General features: G+C 44.9%; 1 protein-coding gene across 3 annotated transcripts in view; it reads left to right on the top strand.

Annotated features, from left to right (window-relative positions):
• Nucleotides 1–20,178, top strand: part of FZR1 (fizzy and cell division cycle 20 related 1) — a 46,439-nt gene that overhangs the window by 15,573 nt on the left and 10,688 nt on the right. For all 3 annotated transcript variants that reach the window (XM_075204747.1, XM_075204745.1, XM_075204746.1), the window contains 6 exons: nucleotides 135–217; nucleotides 301–484; nucleotides 3,760–3,825; nucleotides 9,769–9,871; nucleotides 9,989–10,173; nucleotides 10,256–10,489. In XM_075204747.1, the coding sequence (XP_075060848.1) occupies nucleotides 135–217; nucleotides 301–484; nucleotides 3,760–3,825; nucleotides 9,769–9,871; nucleotides 9,989–10,173; nucleotides 10,256–10,489 (855 nt within the window). The remainder of the gene's footprint in view (nucleotides 1–134; nucleotides 218–300; nucleotides 485–3,759; nucleotides 3,826–9,768; nucleotides 9,872–9,988; nucleotides 10,174–10,255; nucleotides 10,490–20,178) is intronic.

Below are 20,178 nucleotides of genomic sequence, written 5' to 3'. Positions count from 1 at the left end.
ACTTTTCTTAGAATTACACTAGCACATCTTTAATGAACATTTAAATATGTTTAATAACAATGAAATAACAATGTTTTGCTATAGTATTTATTTGTTTACATGTTTGTTTCTTTTTTGTTTCTTTTTTTAAATAGTACTCCTTAAGCTCCAAGCGATCAAGCCCTGATGATGGAAATGAAGTGTCTCCGTATTCTTTGTCGCCTGTGAGTAACAAAAGGTGAGCATTTTACTTATTCTTACAAAAGTTACAACAATTCTATGCCATACTGTAACTGATCTTCCCCTTCCACCTCCACATAGTCAGAAGCTATTGCGCTCTCCACGAAAGCCCACACGTAAGATTTCCAAAATCCCTTTCAAAGTACTTGATGCGCCAGAACTGCAAGATGATTTCTACCTCAATCTAGTGGACTGGTCGTCTCTCAATGTTCTGAGTGTCGGATTGGGGACCTGCGTGTATCTATGGAGTGCATGTACCAGCCAGGTTAGTGGGAAGAAACTATATTATAGCTCAGTATTTCTTTACTCATTGTCATGAACACTCTCCCAGCTGCCGTGACTTTGGGGTTTTTGCTGTATGAGGTTACACACTATTCCAGCACTCGAGTCTCTCTCTACCTAACACAGATTATAGACCTACTGAATCGCCCCCACATTGCGTTCTCACACCTCAACACACTTCAGGTTTGCCACCACCTATTGAATATGGGCAATAGGACCCCAATATACTGTCCCACACATTGGCACACAAGGCTTCTGGCTACCCACAGGCTAGCAAGGCCCACACCAGCAAACAAAGGGTTAATTCTTCACACCTCCAGACTGTTACACAAATGTAAATGCAAGCACACACTAGGCTTGTTAGTCAAATGTATTAACAAATCACACACCGGCATTCAAAGGGTTAACTTGGTCAAGCTATAATTCTTAACAGGCATTCAAATATAAAAAAAAAATCAATTGACAACATACACAAGCAAAGCAGTTTAAAAGAAAAGGGGTTACATTCAGCGTATAACTTACATGAGTTGTATAATCTGTGCCATGGGAAATTGGCTAGGAAGATGGATAACTTATCAATGTGGATTGATTTTTCCCAAACGACTGACAATTTGCACTTTCCCAAAACAGGTTTTTTAAGCAAAATGAAATTGGACGGTCTTCACAGGGGCAGTGTTAATGCGAACAGGAGGGGGTGTCACTGTAGTTTGTTCACAAATATTCTCAAAGTTTTGACCTTTGGGTAATTCTTCACAGATATATCCCAGAGACATAGCTCCCCCTTCAATAAACCGGTCATAATCGCCAAAATCTACTTAATATTTCTATTTATCAATAAAGAACATATATTTTACCGAAAATGTGTGCTGTAACAATACATATTTTAACTTGTATGTAAGTCTACATAACATTTATTTCAATCTCTATATTACGGTAATACATGTGAAAAAATGGATTTGATTTATGTAAGTAAGTTTACAATTGACACAGCATGTAAAACATGGCACAATTGTATAATCTCAAGGAGTTCAAATCTATATAACCATTCCACCCATCCCTTTATTTTTTTTGTCTAAATATCTCATGTTAAGCCCTTTTCCTTTAAAAACATTTGTTAGGCAGCGTTACATGCCCTGAAGGACATCACGTCTGAAAAGCATAGCCATTTGAACAAGGCAAACCAGCAGTATTCGTCTCGTACCAGCTAAAAAAATTTTTTGCTCATTTGCAGTTTTATTTGCTCATTTAATACGGCGAGATAGCTGTGTAGGCATTTATTGTGAATATCCAGTAGATCATTTCAAATGAGTAATACAATCTCTTACAGTGCTACCCAGTTTTTTGGGATATGGATGAAATAACCACTTGTATTCAGACTGCAATAATTAAGTGCCATGAGTGCATTCCAGGACAAATTATGCCCCGACTTTTAATAACCTTTACCTGCCATTTCTATGGGGTTTTTTGGGGACAAGGTGGGGTTTTTCAGGTGTCAATTTTTTTTTTTATTTTTTTTTTTGTACGGCTCATGATATTTTGGTGTATAATGTATTCCCGACATTCCTCTTAGAGAATATATCGGTCATACACATCACTTGTCATTTTTCTTTTTGTATTAACTTATTTAGTTGCTCGTACAGGTACATTTATTTTACTGAGTTATATTTAATAATGTAATTGTTTTAATCACTACTTCATATACAAGGTGCACAATGATTTGTTATGTGATGTCTAATCACTGTTTTCACAATTTGAGTCCCAATTTTTCTAACTTATGTATATTTCAGTCTTATTACACAAATGCTGAACTCCATTTTCAATATTATTTTGTTTTCCAAATATTTACCTTTCCATAATGAATCCATTTTGCTGGAGGTCCCTCTAAGACAGAACAATGTCTGTGTACCACTGCACCTTTATCATTTTGTAATTTTTTATTTAATTTTTTTATTCATACATATAAATCTAGAATAAAAAGTTTTTTAAGGTGCCGCAACTCTCCGCAGCTCTGTAAATTAGTGAAAACAAAACATGGACATACAAGGTTGACAAAATAAATAGACATTAAAACGGAAGGGTAAGGAGGTTGTGGTCGGAGAGTGGGAAGATTAATGGAAGGCAGGTTCTGTAGCTCTGAGATAACACAGTTGAGCGCAGCGGGCAGTTGAACAGATATTGAGATGGCTATATAGATATATACTATACAAGTTAACCCGTGCATGATACTCATGCATTCTAGTCAAATCAAGCTACTTAAGGTGTTAAAAAGGTTCTTGTCATGCATTTGGGCCATAGTCCAGACCTCAGGGGAAGAGCGTTACTTCCCGACGCAAGCGCCCTTTTTTAACCTGGATTTGTCCACATGTCACCACCATCATTTTTCTACATCACCTCATCCTTCATCTTTATCGCCACATCTATCCAGATGTCTATCCAGACACAGGGATCTCTCTCAGCGGTCCTGAGTATCACACTCCTCTCGCTCTGTCACCCCCGGCAACAACCAACCACTCCCCACTGTCACCCCCGGCAACCACCAACCACTCCCAACTGTCACTTCTCCTTCAAGAAATATACCGTATATATATTTTTTTAAAATCTTTATAAACACTTTTAACAATTAACAAATTAAAAACATCTTGGTATATTTCAGCCCTTTCTGAGTTGTTGTTTTTTCCACACACTAATTTAGTAGGTCAGTGTATAACTCTGCCCAGCAGGTGGCGCTGCAGCTGTTTTTTTTTTGTTTTTTTTTTTACACACACACAGACTAACACACGCCACTAGGCTTTTATATTATAGACATTGGATTGTGATATTTATACCATCAAAGCATAAGAAGTTGTGGTATGGCATACCTCCATATACTGGCCCACTTTGACCTCTATATGTATAAACATTTTGTGATCTGATATCTCTTGATAGCCTTTTTGAACGCATATAGGTATGGGGCTTCCTGTCTTAAAAACAAGAAAAACATTAACATTTTCATTGAGCTATTCCTCCAAGAGTTACTTTGCTGTGCTATTAAATTGTAATTTTAGTATATTTTTGGCATGGGACTCTAAATTAAGGCAAACCCTTTATTCAGAAAACACAAAATCCCTAGCATTCTGGACAATACCTGAACAAGCTTTGTGTCATTCACTCAGTGCTATATTAGGAATTGGAGGTTTGGAGGTGTAAATATCAGTTTACATCTTGTTTCCTTTTGAGTTTAGGTGATTATAATAACCATTCTTTCTCTTATGTTTTTAGGTGACTAGGCTCTGTGACTTATCATTAGAAGGAGACTCTGTGACTTCAGTGGGTTGGTCTGAGAGAGTGAGTATTGGACTACAAAAAAAAAAAAATTCAAAATGTGTTTTGGGGTAGATGAACCCATTTCTAGGAATATTGCAAGGTGGTTAATCATGTATTCAAAAATATTTGTCATTGTGTTGGTGTTTATTGTACCTGTGTTTTTTTTAATTTTTTTTCACAAGCAAGAAAATCCACTGGTACAGATATAAAATTTAACTATACCATAAAAACGTATATAATTTGGTGTCTGTCTTGCATCAAGGTAATTGCACAGCCCCCCCACACCACACGCACACGCTGCTGTCAGGTGTCATACAGTCCTAATGATCAGTGAGTGATGCAATGCAAGATGACCCTTTTTAATGTGTCATTGCAATATGTGAAATATATGTAGTGGCTTTAGGATTGACAGCTGAAGTAAGCACCCTTCAATCCATTTTTCTCTTTCCTACCATTGGGAGACACTGCGAGACATTGGGGTATAGTAGGTGAGACTAGAAGTTTAGGCACTTAGACTTGTTTTTCCTCCCCTACTATGGCCCTCATATCCTGTAGCCTCCGTTTCTTTTAAGTGCCTAGGAGATGGGTCACTTCGGTATAGGCTCCTGCCTATACTTGTATTACTGTTAGGTTATTCATGTTTTTATTTTTATTCTTATCCAAGTGCAGCGCGGGACTGAATAAGACTGCAGCTCTGTTCACTCAAGGGTCCCGGCGCAGGTAAGAGGCAGCCTAGTCTCCCTTTTCTGGCACCTCTGCTTTCAGTCTCCCCTAGAAACGAGCCAAGAGGGCCACGTTATTATTTGTCTGTCTTTGGCAATAGCTACAAGGGGCACATCATTATTTTATACGGCCGTGTCCCAATTACTTTATAGGCGGTCGGGAGTGAAGCTCCTGCTGATCAAAGTCTACTTCGCCCTTTTCTTCTGAGGAATGGTCAGAATTATTCTCTTGGCCCTGTGTGACACTGTAAGCAGGCGTTCCTTTTCCTGACCTGATTGGGATTGTGAATATGTGCCCGCGTCTGCAAGTGGAAGTGTGTGAAACAGAAACCTCACGTACCTCTGCGAATTGTATCATCACCATGGCTGTTGTCAGTGACCTAGCCCAGGCCAGCTCTTCCATGACTGCTGCCCCCTGCGCTGAAATGCGTCGCTCTAGGATTTCAGCCTCGCGTGTCATGCAGCGAGCATCCTGGTTAGGCTGTCCAACAGATAATTTAGCATTACATTTGGCACAGGTATAATGCAGTGCAGACATGTCTGAGAAGGGGACGTCCAAAAACAAGGGTTCCTCTGCTATATTTAAAATGTATACAAATTAAATAGAATATACACTGTAAAAACTGTATTCTTAACGTTTAAAAGTCTGAGAGCTAGAGTCTGACTACGAAGGAAACGGATGCTACCAGGTCTCAATACCAGTTAAATCCTTGTAAATACACCAATCCCAAAACACTGAAGAATAGTCCTGATTGTGTAAACAGCCTAGTAAAGTAATACAATCGTTTGTAAAGAATTAAAATAAGAGTGCAACGATACCAGTAGAGGAGAGGCAGAGCAGAGGAGCAATGTGCAGCACGAGATCTCCGTGTTCCAGCAATGACAGATGGCCGGTTCCACAGCAGGAAGTAGGGAGGCAGTCCTTCCTACAGACCTCCCTCAATATGGCTGCCTCCATGGAACGCTGATGCCTTTGTTTGGCAGTTTTTAGAGTCCCCACGCAAGAAGAATAATTGCCCAGGCTGCGTGTACCCCTGTTTACAAACAAAATCACCTCCTAATGAGCGTGATTGTTGTCTCCGTTCTCCCGCTGCTCATGTCTAGGGGCAGAGATAATCTGTCGCATGCAGGGCGGGCGGGGAGAAGAGGCTGATAGAGAATGACTCCCTCAGCTCAGTAGATTCTACCCCTGCCCAGAATGTAGATAACCTCATTCTGGGTATAAGACATTCCTTAGGTTTTGCTGAACCTGAGCCCACGTCCCTTTCAAGGTTCTTCCTGTTTTAGAAAACCAAGGCACAGGTAGCTGCTATTCCACCACCCCTCAGATGATGGAGATGGTATCTGACGCACGGCAGAGGCCAAATAAACAATTTATGATTCCGGGTAGATTTAAATCTCTTTACCCGCTTCCGCCAGAAGACTCCATTATATGGGAAGCTTCCCCCTAAGGTTTACACCCCTGTGGCACGTTTGTCTTCCTCTTCGACTATTCCGACTCCAGAGCGGGTTTCATTAAGGGACCTGATTGATGAGACGTGCGATCAGGCCCTCCTTTCAGCTCCTGTTGAGGCAGGCAGCATGTTTAGACCCACTATGGCGGTTGCCTGAGCTAGCAAGGCTATACAGCATTGGGCTGGACTGCTGGTTAAGGGTATCCAAAACGACACCCCATGCGCAGAAATCCTTTCGTTGGCCGAGCATATCCTTGACACCTCAGATTATGTAGGCCAGGCAGCCATGGATGCTATGTCTGTCAATGCCAGATTCTCTGCCCTCATTATCGCAGCTCGTCATACTTGATGGTTGCGTTCTTGGACAGCGGACGCTGATTCAAAATGAGCTCTAGAGGGTTTGCCTTTTAATGGGGTTACTCTCTTTGGGTCAGAGTTGGAGAAGGTCATTCAGGTGGCCACTGGAGAGAAGAGCAGTGCTCTACCCATGGGTTTCAATAGACCACGTCAAGGACGGTTTTGGTCCTTTCGTTCCCGGGGTCTGGGTAACCCGCCCAGTGGTCAGTCTTATGCTTCCATGGGAGCGTATAGCAGAGGTAGGTGTGCTGTTAGGCGAGGAACCTCGAGACCAAGGGACAAGCCCGCTTCGTGACGATCTTTCCCCCGTTTGGACTCGATGAATTGTGTTCCGAGGCTATGTCATAGACTTGGTCCAGTTCCCACCTCAAAGGTTCTTCACCACAGTACCCCCCCTTTGTCCCCTCAGGCGCAGAGCACTTCAGGAGTCAATGGAGAATCTGTTTGCAGGCGGGGTTTTTGCCCTTGTCCCATTGCAGGAGAGGTGTCACAGGTTTTACTTCAGCCTCTTCCTGGTGCCGGAACAGGATGGATCATTTTGTCCAGTTTTAAATCTGCAGTGTCTCAACAAGCAGATTATATTGCAAAAATTCCGAATGGAGTCCCTTCGGACTGTCATTGCCGGAATGGAACAGGGAGGTTTTCTGGCTTCCATGGACATCAAGGATGCCTACCTACATGTGCCTATATGGAGGGGTCACCAATGCATCCTTCGCTTTGCAGTAGGAAACTCTCACTTTCAGTTCAAGGCCCTTCCTTTCGGCCTAGCGTGTGTTCACTAAGATCATGGCTATTATGCGGGCCTCCTGCGCCAGAGGGGAGTTACGATAGTTCCCTATCTAGACGACCTCCTTCTGAAAGCACCATTGGCGTCTTTTATCACTACACATCCTAATCACTATGCTGTTTCTAGAGGCACACAAGTGGGTTCTAAATTTGTCCAAGTCTTGGCTCATTCTGCAACAGCGAATCCTGGGCCGAATGCGATTCCTGGGCCTCTTGTTCAACGCGGTGACTCAGAGTATTCTTACCGAACAACAAGATCCTCATTCTCTTGCGCAAGACCAGGGCCCTCCTAAAGCAAAAACAGGTGTCTCTTCTCAGTTGCATGAAACTGATGGTGTTGGCGTTCGAGGCCGTGCCGTTTGCACAGTTTCACTCTCACCCACTGCAACGTGAGATTCTTCAGAAATGGTCAGGTTCTCATGTGCATCTAGACAGGCGGATCATCCGCCTGTCCAATCCCACTGGCCTTTCCCTTGCTTGGTGGCTATTCAAGCAGAATCTGGAGAAGGATTGAGTCTCTTCGAGCCTGGACTTGGACCTTAGTCACACAAACCAACAAACGCGAGTCTGTTAGGTTTAGGAGGGGATACAGGGTCTCCGAGTGACCAGAGACCCTGGAATCTCAGAGGCCATCCTCCCTATCAACGTTCTAGAGCTCAGAGCAGTGTACAAGACACTGATTCAGACAGACATTTCTGTCGGGAAAGCCTCTGCAGGTTCAGTCGGACAATGCCACGGCCGTGGCATATCTAAACCCCCAGGGAGGAACACGCAGTGCAGGGTATGGGCGGAGCGCCGTGTTCCCAATATATATCGGCCATTTACATTCCGGGTGTGGAAAATTGGAAGGCAGTCTTCCTCAGCAGGCAGAGGGTCCACCCAGACGAATGGACTCTCAACAGGCAGGTCTTTGCTCTCCTGGTGAAGCGCTGTGGCATGCCGGAGATCGATCTCATGGCATCCAGGCTAAATCATCGGCTTCCCCGACCCTCAAGCAGAGTTCATAGATGCCATGAAAGTCCCGTGGCAATTTTAGCTAGTGTACCTGTTCCCGCCGATACCCATGCTGTCGCGGGTGCTAAAAAAGTTTAAAAAAGAAGGGGTGTCCGCCTTTCTGGTAGCCCCTTATTGGCCCAGCAGGGCATAGTTTTCAGACATTCTGAAAATGGCTGCGGCGCCCCCTTCCACCTGCCAATCCAACCAGATCTCGCTCAGGGTCCTCTTCTTCGCCACTCTTTAAACTGCTAGCTTTGACGGCGTGGCTGTTGAAACTCTAACTCTCAAGGCCAGGGGTTTTTCACAGGAAGTCATCGGTACCCTAATTAGGGCCAGGAAGGTGTTCTCCTCGACCATATACCATTGAGTCTGGAAAGCAGCCATTCTTTGGTGTGAGTCCCACAGCCTTCACACATCCAGGTTTAGCCTCCCTGGGCTACTGTCTTTCCTGCAGTTTTGATAAGGGGCTCCGGCTGGGGTCCCTCAAGGTGCAGGTCTCAACGCTTTCCATTTATTTTCAACGCAAATTGGAGACATTTAGAGATGTTCAGACCTTTTTACAGGGGGTTCTTGGGATCTCAATTTGGTGCTAAACGCACTTACCCATGCTCCATTTGAACCTCGAGTCTTGATTTACGCCATCTCACTTGGAAGCCGGTGTTTGTTTTGGCTCGTCCGCTCGAAGAGTTTCGGAATTAGCAGCACTCTGCTGCAATTCTACTTTCTTAATTTTACATATGAATAGAGCGGTCCTTCGCACCTAACCTTCCTTTGTTCTGAAAGTGGTGTCCAGGTTCCACTTAAATCAGGAGATTGTGGTCCCGGCTTTTCGCTCTTCGTTCTCCTGCTTCTGCTAGTGACGAGTTTCTACTGCTGGACGTGGTTAGGGCTCTTTGTTGCTATGTTGACCGCACGGCCCCTGTTCGTAGAACAAAGGACCTTTTTGTTATTTATGATGCGCAGAAGCGGGGTTGGCCGGCTTCTAAGCAGGCCCTGTTGGATATGGGCCACTATTTCACTGGCCTATGGTCGGGGGTGTCTACCTGTCCCAGTATCGTTAAAGGCGCACTCGACCAGAGCTGTTGGCGCATCTTGGGCAGCCCACCATGGGGCTTCCGTGGAGCAGCTATGCAGAGTGGCAGCATGGTCATTGGTCCACACTTTTGCAAGATCTTACATGTTTACAGGGCTTTGCATCAGCAGATGCGAGTTTTGGACGCAGAGTACTGCGTGCAGCCGTTCCAGAGCATTCCCTCCCTTAGAGGCAGCTTTGGTATATCCCCAATGTCTCACAGTGTCCCCCCCAATGGTAGGAAAGAGAGAAGATTTTTACTCACCGTGAAATCGATTTCTCTTACTCCATTGGGGCACACTGCGCACCATCCCTTGCTCGTAAATAGTTATTTTGCTCCTCTCTCTCGGACACTTGGTTAGACAAAACTGAGGCTACAGGAGAAAAGGGATGTAGTAGGGGAGGAAAAACAAGTCGAAGTGCCTAAACTCCTAGTCTCGCCTACTATACCCCAATGTCTCGCAGTGTCTCTCAATGGAGTAAAAGAAATCTATTTTGCGGTGAGTAAAAATCTTCTTTTTTTTCCTGTTCGTTGCAAAAAGGAATGATCATGTTATTGTTTTTGTCTTGTTTACAGGGAAATTTAGTTGCTGTTGGGACTCATAAAGGTTTTGTACAGATTTGGGATGCATCAGCAGGGAAGAAGCTGTCCACTCTAGAGGGACATACAGCCAGAGTTGGTAAGACCAGCTTTGGTAACTTTTCCTTGAGTATAACAGTACTTTTTGTATTTTCTTTGCTTCAGTACCAACAGAGCAACTTGAGTTTATCTTTTTAATTACCTCTCTACATTATAGGAGCTTTGGCATGGAATGCAGATCAGCTATCCTCTGGTAGTAGAGACCGTATGATCCTACAAAGAGATATCCGTACTCCACCTGTGCAATCTGAGAGGAGGTTACAGGGTCACAGGCAAGAGGTGTGTGGTCTCAAGTGGTCCACTGATCACCAGCTGCTGGCATCAGGAGGGAATGACAACAAGGTACAATGATCCCTTCATTCTAAAGTTTATTTTGCTCTGGTTTTAAATTGTTCTATTCATATATGTATTCTGTTTCTTGCAGCTTTTAGTATGGAATCACTCAAGCTTGACCCCTGTCCAGCAGTACACAGAACACCTAGCTGCAGTGAAGGCAATTGCATGGTCCCCTCACCAACATGGTCTGCTTGCATCAGGAGGTGGCACAGCTGATCGCTGTATTAGATTCTGGAACACACTTACTGGTCAACCTCTTCAGTGCATTGACACTGGGTCGCAGGTCTGTAACTTGGCCTGGTCAAAGCATGCTAATGAACTGGTAAGTGTCACATTAAACTTGTGTTTGAGTGAGAATTAAAATCTTAGCATTTTAGTTCACTGTGGATGCCTTGTGGTTTGACCATGGTGAAATATCCACTAGAAACGCTTCAGGCTACTGCTTGCTAGTATGTAAGTGGTGAGGGGTGTGCTGTCTTTAGTTTCAATAATCTTGATCCCTGCTCTGAGCAAGCAGTCTTCATATTCTGACTTGTGAAGGTGCAGAGTGTCTATAGCGCACACTATCGCTTATATTGTAATGAGTGTTCAATGTGTAAGTTTCTGCTAAATTTGTAAGTGTGTTAGGTGTGACTAGGTTTAAAATAATCTGCGTGTGGACCAAATGCAAGAAAGTCTGTTGTTTTTTTTTTCTGTCTTGGATTGCCCAATTTATTATCCGGCAATTGTTGAATGCTAGACATGACCTTCCTGATTAGGTGACCATTTCACTTTGGACACACACACACCCTTACACACCCTTACACACACACCCTTACACACACACACACCCTTACACACACACACACCCTTACACACACACACACCCTTACACACACCCACACACACACCCTTACACACACACACACCCTTACACACACACACACCCTTACACACACACACACCCTTACACACACACACACACCCTTACACACACACACACACCCTTACACACACACACACACCCTTACACACACACACACACCCTTACACACCCTTACACACACACACACACCCTTACACACAAACACACACACACACACCCTTACACACAAACACACACACACACCCTTACACACAAACACACACACACACCCTTACACACAAACACACACACACACCCTTACACACAAACACACACACACACCCTTACACACAAACACACACACACACCCTTACACACAAACACACACACACACCCTTACACACAAACACACACACACACCCTTACACACAAACACACACACACACCCTTACACACAAACACACACACACCCTTACACACAAACACACACACACCCTTACACACAAACACACACACACACCCTTACACACACACACACCCTTACACACACACACACACACCCTTACACACACACACACACACACCCTTACACACACACACACCCTTACACACACACACACACCCTTACACACACACACACACCCTTACACACACACACACACACACACACACACACCCTTACACACACACACACCCTTACACACACACACACCCTTACACACACACACACCCTTACACACACACACACACCCTTACACACACACACACCCTTACACACACACACACCCTTACACACACACACACCCTTACACACACACACCCTTACACACACACCCTTACACACACACCCTTACACACACACCCTTACACACACACCCTTACACACACCCTTACACACACACCCTTACACACACACCCTTACACACACACACCCTTACACACACACACCCTTACACACACACACCCTTACACACACACACCCTTACACACACACACCCTTACACACACACACCCTTACACACACACACCCTTACACACACACACCCTTACACACACACACCCTTACACACACACACCCTTACACACACACACCCTTACACACACACACCCTTACACACACACACCCTTACACACACACACCCTTACACACACACACCCTTACACACACACACCCTTACACACACACACCCTTACACACACACACCCTTACACACACACACCCTTACACACACACACCCTTACACACACACACACCCTTACACACACACACACCCTTACACACACACACACACACACACACACACACACACACACACACACCCTTACACACACACACACCCTTACACACACACACACACACACACACACCCTTACACACACACACACACACCCACACCCTTACACACACACACACACACCCACACCCTTACACACACACACACACACCCACACCCTTACACACACACACACACCCTTACACACACACACCCTTACACACACACACACACCCTTACACACACACACACCCTTACACACACACACCCTTACACACACACACACCCTTACACACACACACCCTTACACACACACACCCTTACACACACACATCCTTACACACACACACCCTTACACACACACCCTTACACACACACACACACACACACCCTTACACTTAGACAGGATTCTACACATAGGATTTCATAATAAAATCTGCACTTGAAATTGCACTTGTTTGTGTGGCCTGCCTTGCATAAAATGTGTAGAAATAACAAAACAAGGCATGCCATTTTGAAAACTAGTCAACTTCCATATCTCTTGATTGCACCCCTGAATCTATTGAAGCCAGCGTGGTGGATGGGCATTAGAACACCCCTCCCCTATCCCTGGTCAACTTGATGTTTTCATAGTTTAGTGATCATCAGACAACAGATTTGATAACATGACCCCTGAATTTGTAAGTGCCAGGATGGGGGCTATTGGGCAGTTTTAGTGCCATCCACTGGCTGTTTAGATTTTTCTCTGTCATCCTACTGGGTGACACTGCGACAATGCGATATAGTAGATGGTCTCGACAATTCAATATCAAAGTGTTGGGAGAACAGCTCCACCCCTACTATGAAACATCGCATGGGAATTATCCTCAGTTTATTTTAAGTGGCCTTTGGAGTCGGTCTTGTGGTTTTAGGACTCCTGCCCTGGATTTTTTTTTTTTTTTTTTTTTTTAATGTGTTAGGTTCAGGGACGCCTCCCCAAGAGTGGATAGCTTGCGCCCTTTCCGCTCTGTGTTCCTAGCATGTGGGTTTCCCTCACCCCCAACGCACTGCACAAACCTCCTCAACCTCATCAACTCACATGCTGGAGATTGCCAGCGGTTGTCCGCAGCAGCAGAGACAATGTGCATGCTGCTACTGCTGACAGCTCTGCAGCTCCCCACTCAGCGGGGGGGACAGGCAACCACAGCAGATCTCTCTTGAACCTGAGAGTACAGCTGTGGCTACGCTATCTGAGGATATCTGAGCAACCAGCGCGGACAGAATGGAATTTCTGTTCCTTGTGCTGGGTGTGTAGATAGTGGAGATCTCTCTTCTCCCTCCCCTTGGTGCATTTCCTTAACGGAGATGCAATTATCCTTTTAGCCTGGTCTCCCCCTTGTGTGCTCCTTCTTTCATACTATATTTTTTTTCTACCCTGTTACTTCTGGTGTAGAGTGAGTTAGTGTAAGTAAGCCCACCTATATACTTTATAGCTATCAGTGACCAGTCTTTCTGTATATACAGTATCTGTGTTACTGCAGGAATATTTATTTCTGTCCTTTCTCTAATAATTTGTGTGATTTAAATTTGCCACTGACTGCGAATGGGACTTCCCAGACTAAGGGGTCTGCTGGAAAGTCTGTGCTGCATTATAGTGCAAAATGTAGTGCTAAATTGTCTTGTGATTAGTCTGACCTGGACGCCCTATGTGCAACGTGTGAGGCGGAGTTCCGGGAACAGCGATTACCTGTGACTGCATCGGTGGCTGTAGAAGAACCAGCTTGGCTTAAGTCTCAGACGACATCCATTGCTGTCAGGTGAGAGGCCATTAAGGGAGATACCAAGTCCACCGCTGAGGCAAAAGGGGGGCGCTTGGATCTCCGCGGCAAGAAGGAGAGGTGGTAAGGTGCTTCTATCAGAGCAGTGCCACTATTCTCTGACATCGGAGAGAACCGGAGAGAGATTTCTGCGGACTGTGTGGGGAGGAGACTGTTGTGAGAGGCTCCCCCAACACTTGGTACCTTACGGAGTAGTAAGGATTCACGCCAGTACTCAGCGGTACACAGAGTATCCTGACTGGGGACACTTCATTACACTTTGAGCTGTGCTGACTCTCTCTCCCTCTGTGTCCATCCTTCAGCTAAATCCCTTCAGGGGGTTTATGATTGTATAACTTTCCTTACATTTTGTATATAGGAAATTGTTGTTCTCAGTTAGATTTAGAGTTTTAACATAGATTTCTCTAATTGAGTAATCAAACATCTTTGGGACATATAGAACAGAGGTTTGTAGGCATTGGCCTGGGACAAGCAAGTAATACATTTATTTCACTCTGTGTGGTGCCTGTGTGTTTTGTAAAAACAAAAAGGTGTTTTTCTTGTCATTATGTCTGATAAAGGTAAAAGCACAAAAGTGAGGTTTTATGCTTGCTCTAAATGTACTGCCAAATTTCCTGTGGGTCAACAGGACCAGAGGGCTGTGTGCGCGCAGTGTGAAGTGGAAGTCGGTGGTGCGCAGGCACAGGGGGTCTCGGCAGTGACAGTGAAGGAGCCAACATGGGTTTCCTCGCTGGCACAGTCTGTATCTATGTTGGCTTATTAGCGAGACCGGGTCCATGGCGGTAGGGGCCCCTATGGGGTCTGTCCCATTTGCCTCGGCAGATAATGTTATGGCTGCTTCACAGGTTACTGAAAGGGACATGTATCAGACTGCTCCTATTGCCCCTCGGCACGCCCAGGTAGAGCCAGCTTGGTCATCTTCCCTAGGAAAGAGATTTGACCGTTTGAATAGGTTGTTGGACTCGCCTAGTATGGTAAGACCTAGGAACAAGAGACATAAATCCTCACACATTTATTTCTCTGTCAAATTTAGAGGGATCTTCTGAAGAAGAGGGGGATGTGATTGAGGATTCAGATTCTACCCAGTTGGGTGATTGGGACGAGTCTGTAAGGAACCAGGGTGTTAAAGATCTGTTTATGGCAGTACGTCAGACTTTGGATCTGGTAGAACCAGAGGGGCCGGGTCCTTCGAACCAGGGTCTGTTCACTTGCAAGAGACCTAAGGCGGTATTTTCCTTCCTCGGTTGAGCTCACAGAGATAGCGGAGGCAGCTTACAAACAGCCGGATGAAAATTTTCTGTTCTGCGTAGATTTGCAAATTTATACCCCATACAGGAACATAAGCGGCGCGCTGGGAGCAGGTTCCTAGATTAGACGCGCAAGTAGCTCGGTTGGCTCGCCATACCATCTTACAGGTACAGAGTTTGGCTGTCCTTCAGGACAATAGAAAAATAGACAGGAAAATAGAGAGTTGTCTTAAATCTATATTTTCTGCTGCTGGTTCAGCTTTCAGACCCATGTTTTCTTCGGCATGGGTTGCTAGAGCCATGGAATCCTGGGCTGATCAACTTGCGGTTGGGTTACAGGATTCAGAGTTTCTCCCGTTAGCCATGCATTTAAAAGAGACGGCAGATTATTTGTATGAAGCAGCACAGAACGCAGCCTCCATTTCTTCAGCGGTTTCAGCTGCGCCTGTTTCTGCTCGGAGAATTCTCTGGCTTAGGGCCTGGGACGCGGATGTGGAATCTAAAAGGTCTTTGGAGGCCCTGCCTTATTTGGGTTCGGCCCTTTTTGGGCCTTAATTGGATCAGTCAGGTTACGGGGGGAAGCAGTACTTCTCTGTCGGTCTATGCATCTAGAGGGCGAGCATCTAGGTTTTCTTTCCAGCAGTCCTTTCTGAGTAACCCATTTCACAGGGTTCAGTCTGCCAGTAGAGGTAGGACCCAGGGTTCTCTGGGACATGCTGTCGGGGTTTTACTCTGAGGCACCCAGTCCACAAGAATTCAGACCAAACCCTCTGCATGACGGGGTTTCCCCACTTCTCGTGTCAGCAGTGGTAGGGGGTCTCGATACAGATGGCTCTTGGAAATTATATCCAGAGGATATATATTGGATCTTTCAGGACCCTCTCTTCTGCGGGTTTTTTCACACTTCCCTTCCGAAAGACCCGGAGAGAAGACAGGCAATTAGTTCGGTCACCGATCTTCTTTCCGCGGGAGTGATATGTCTGGTGCCAAAGTCTCAAGAGAAAAACGGTTTCTACTACAGCCTCTTTTTTTTGTTTCCAAAACCAGACTGGTCATTTCGGCTGATTCTCAACCTGAAACCACAAAGAGTATGGCGGTAATTGCGGCTCACTTGAGAAATTTGGGGTTAAATATCGTGCCGTACTTGGACAACTTGCTTCTCAAAGCATCGTCTCGACTACTCCTAGAACAACAATTGAGTCTCGCCATTCGGATCTTAGAACAACACAGATGGATTATAAATTATCCCAAGTCTCACTTGGCTCCTTCTCAAAGAATGATATTTCTGGATCTTCTAATAGACACCAGGATCTCCTCATCAACTCGATTCTCAACGTATGATTCTTTCAGCGAAAGCTAGTCTCTCTCTCTCTCTCTCTCTCTCTCTCTCTCTCTCTCTCTCTCTCTCTCTCTCTCTCTCTCTCTCTCTCTCTCTCTCTCTCTCTCTCTCTCTCTCTCTCCTTTCAGTGGTTAGGTCTGAGCCACCTCACGGGGGGGGGGGGGGACTTTGGTAACTACAGATGCCAGATGCCAGCCTTCAGGGCTGCCTCCGGCAAATCAATATTCTGAAACTGAAGGCAATGCTTCTGGCTCTTCGGGGAGCGCAGTCTTGATTAGTCTTCAATCAGACAACGCGACTGCGGTTGCATATATAAGCCGACAGGAGTAACACAGAGTGCGGAGGCCATGACGGTGGCGAACCAGGTCTTCACTTTGGCCGAAGCCTTTGTTCCAGCCATCTCGGCGGTGATCATTCAGGGGTCCAGAATTGGGAGGCGGATTTCCTGAGCAGATATTCGTTCCTTCCAGGGGAGTGGTCCCTCCATCCTCAGGTTTTTCAGATGTTGGTTCAGAGATGGGGTCGGCCGTATCTGGATTTAATGGCATCCAGGCACAATTGTCAGGTTCCCAGATTTTGTTCCAGAACCAGGGACCCACAGGAAGTATCAGTGGATGTTTTGACAATGGACTGGGAATTCCAGCTGGGATATCTTTCTGCCGATGCCCATGATTCAACAGGTTCTCCGACCGGTTCGTCTGGGAGGTATTCCGGTACTCCTGGTGGCTCCAAATTGGCCCAGTTGTGTTTGGTACGCCAATATTCTAAAAATGGCGGACGGTCCGATTTGGGCCCTTCCTTGTCGTCCTGACCTACTAAGTCTGGCCATTTTATCATCAAGATTTTAATGGCATGGCTGTTGGGGCCGGCATCTGGATATCCAAGGGTTTCTCACAAAGGGTTGTACAAACCTTGATGCGAGCGCGTAAACCTTCCTTAGCTCGTAGATATCACAGGGTGTGGCGAGCTTACATCAGATGATGTGACCGGCATTCTTCCTGAGCGGACCTTTTCAAATTATTGCGTATGTTTTTGCTTTCTTACAAACAGGTTTGGAAGCAGGACTTCGACTGGCTTCTGTGAAAGTTCAAGTATCGGCTATATATTTTTTCAGAGAACATTGCCATTTATTCCGTATGTTTGTACTTTTTTTTTTTTTTTTTTTTAAGGAGTGTTACGAGTTCAACCGCTTTATGTTCCGCCCATGGCTCCCTTGGATTTGAATTTGGTGCTGGAAGTTCGACAGACGGTTCCTTTTGAGCCTTTACATTTGATTTGAAATTTTTAACATGGGAGTTGTTTTTTTGCTGGCCATAGCGTCTGCACGCAGGCTTTCAGAGTTGGGTGCATTGTCATGCCAGGGCCCCATATCTAGTTTTTCATGAAGACAGGGCTGTACTAAGGACGGTTCCTTTATTCTTGCCTTAGGTTGTGTCAGGATTTCACATTAATCAAGACATTGGGGTTCCAGCTTTTAAGGATGGTTCATCTACATCTGAGTCTTCTTTTCCTGCATCTTTGGATGTAGTTAGGGCATTGCAAATTTATGTGGATAGAACATCGTCTTCTAGGAAAATGGATTGTCTTTGTTTTATGATTCCCAAAAGAGGGGTTGGCCAGCCTCCAAACAAACCATTGCTCGGTGGATCAAGTCAATGATTAAGCAGGCTTATGTGAGCTTGAACAGGCCTGTGCCGGTGAGGATCACTGCTCATTCCACTCCTTCTGTGGGGGCATCTTGGGCCACGCGTCATGGGGCTTCTGCAGATCAACTGTGTCGGGCAGTCACCTGGTTCTCAGGTCATACCTTCACAAACTTTTATCAGTTTAATGTGTTTGCGTTGGCCGCAGTGTTTTGCAGACCGGGCTATCAGAGCGCCCTCTCCATTAGGGCGTTGCTTTGGTATGTCCCCATTGTAGCGCTGTCCCCCGGAGTGGATGGCGGAGAAAAGGGGATTTATGTACTTACGTTAAATCTCTATCTCTGAATCCATCTGGGGGACACTGTGTTTTGCTCTTCTGCTCTATGGTCTTGGTTGATTGCTCTTTTCCTTAGGGCTTTTGTATTACACTGAGGCTGGTAGGGGTTGCAGAGGGGAGGAGTCAGCAGCAAGTTTAGTTCACTGTTTAAGTGCCAACTCCTACGCTCTCATACAACCCCATTGTAGCAATGTCCCCCAGATGGATTCAGAGAAAGATTTAACGTAAGTACATAAATCCCCCTTTTCATATGGATAAACAAAGTCATCCTTTCGCCAGTACCTTAACTGGTGGTTAAACCGGTGACATCTTATCAAGGGGTCAGTCCTACCAGTCTTGGGAGTGGATCTAACTTGCTATGTTTGCCAGTTTGTCTGTCTGGGTGGGGCGCGGTTGTCTGTGCTCTCTGGTTCCAGGCACTCTGGGACCCCCAGGAGGCACCGCTGGCCATCAATGTGCTGGAACTCCAGGCGATCTACAGGGTGTTTTTACGGGCTTGGAGGATTCTGACAGGCAAGCCCTGAAAGTCCGGTCTCACAGTACGATAGCAGTATAGAAGGAGAGAACAACTATATCGCACCAAGACAATCCTACAATTTCAAGGAAGTTGAGTGTATTCATCGTAAATCTTTCTATAATAAATCCATCAACCCAGAAGTGGTGCACCCACACAAATTACTGAATATCGAAATTAACAAAGAACAAGTATGTGTTTTTAGGGCACTCAAAGGATAATGGGAGTAAAATAAACATATCCAAAGTTTATTAGTATTTGTTAAAAATAATATCAAATAGTATCATATTGGTTAGAGTAGTGAAATATTAAAACATGCGATGGAATGAATATCCAAAATTGGCAGTAACTGTTAAAACCAGCAGAAATACTGCCAGAACGCGCCGTCCCTCCAATAGTTGAATATAGATTTCTTATGGGCGCTTGATTATGATAGTATGACAAAAGCCCTACATTTTTTTAGATAATGAAAGGGTTCGTATCCTTTAATTTAATTAAGAGATCAATTTAATCGATAAAGTAGATAAACACTTGATGCAGCTGGGGATTTAGTAAATGTGTTATCAAAGAGAAAAGGAGCTCTATGTTTAGTCTCTTATTTCTCTTGCAGCTGCACTACATATTGTATATACGAGTCATGCTGAGTAAGTGTGTCCAATTTATCACTTAAAATAGTGCTTAAATAGAACAGGAAGCTCTATTTTCAACCTCCTGCTATATTAAAACAGAAGAACTAGATGTTATGTAAATACATTGTATTAGGTAGACACAGCTGTTACAGATAAGCGAGATCACCATGCTCCCTTATTGAGAAAGATACTGTGTAGTTCCCACAGATCTCTATTATGCGGACCTGGGCATGCTGAGAATTCTCACACTGAATATAATGAGCCGGCTAAGAATAGTCTATCAGCCACTTAAATCCCTTTAACTGCTAAATCTATTAGACATCCCATTGTATATAATTTTTATCATCAGAGGAGAGATCAGCGTGTG

The sequence above is a fragment of the Mixophyes fleayi genome, chromosome 1 (assembly GCF_038048845.1).
Source record: "Mixophyes fleayi isolate aMixFle1 chromosome 1, aMixFle1.hap1, whole genome shotgun sequence".
In the NCBI taxonomy this organism is placed as follows: Eukaryota; Metazoa; Chordata; class Amphibia; order Anura; family Limnodynastidae; genus Mixophyes; species Mixophyes fleayi.
The sequence above is the reverse complement of the archived record's forward strand: the minus strand, read 5'-3'. Positions and strand labels throughout refer to the sequence as shown.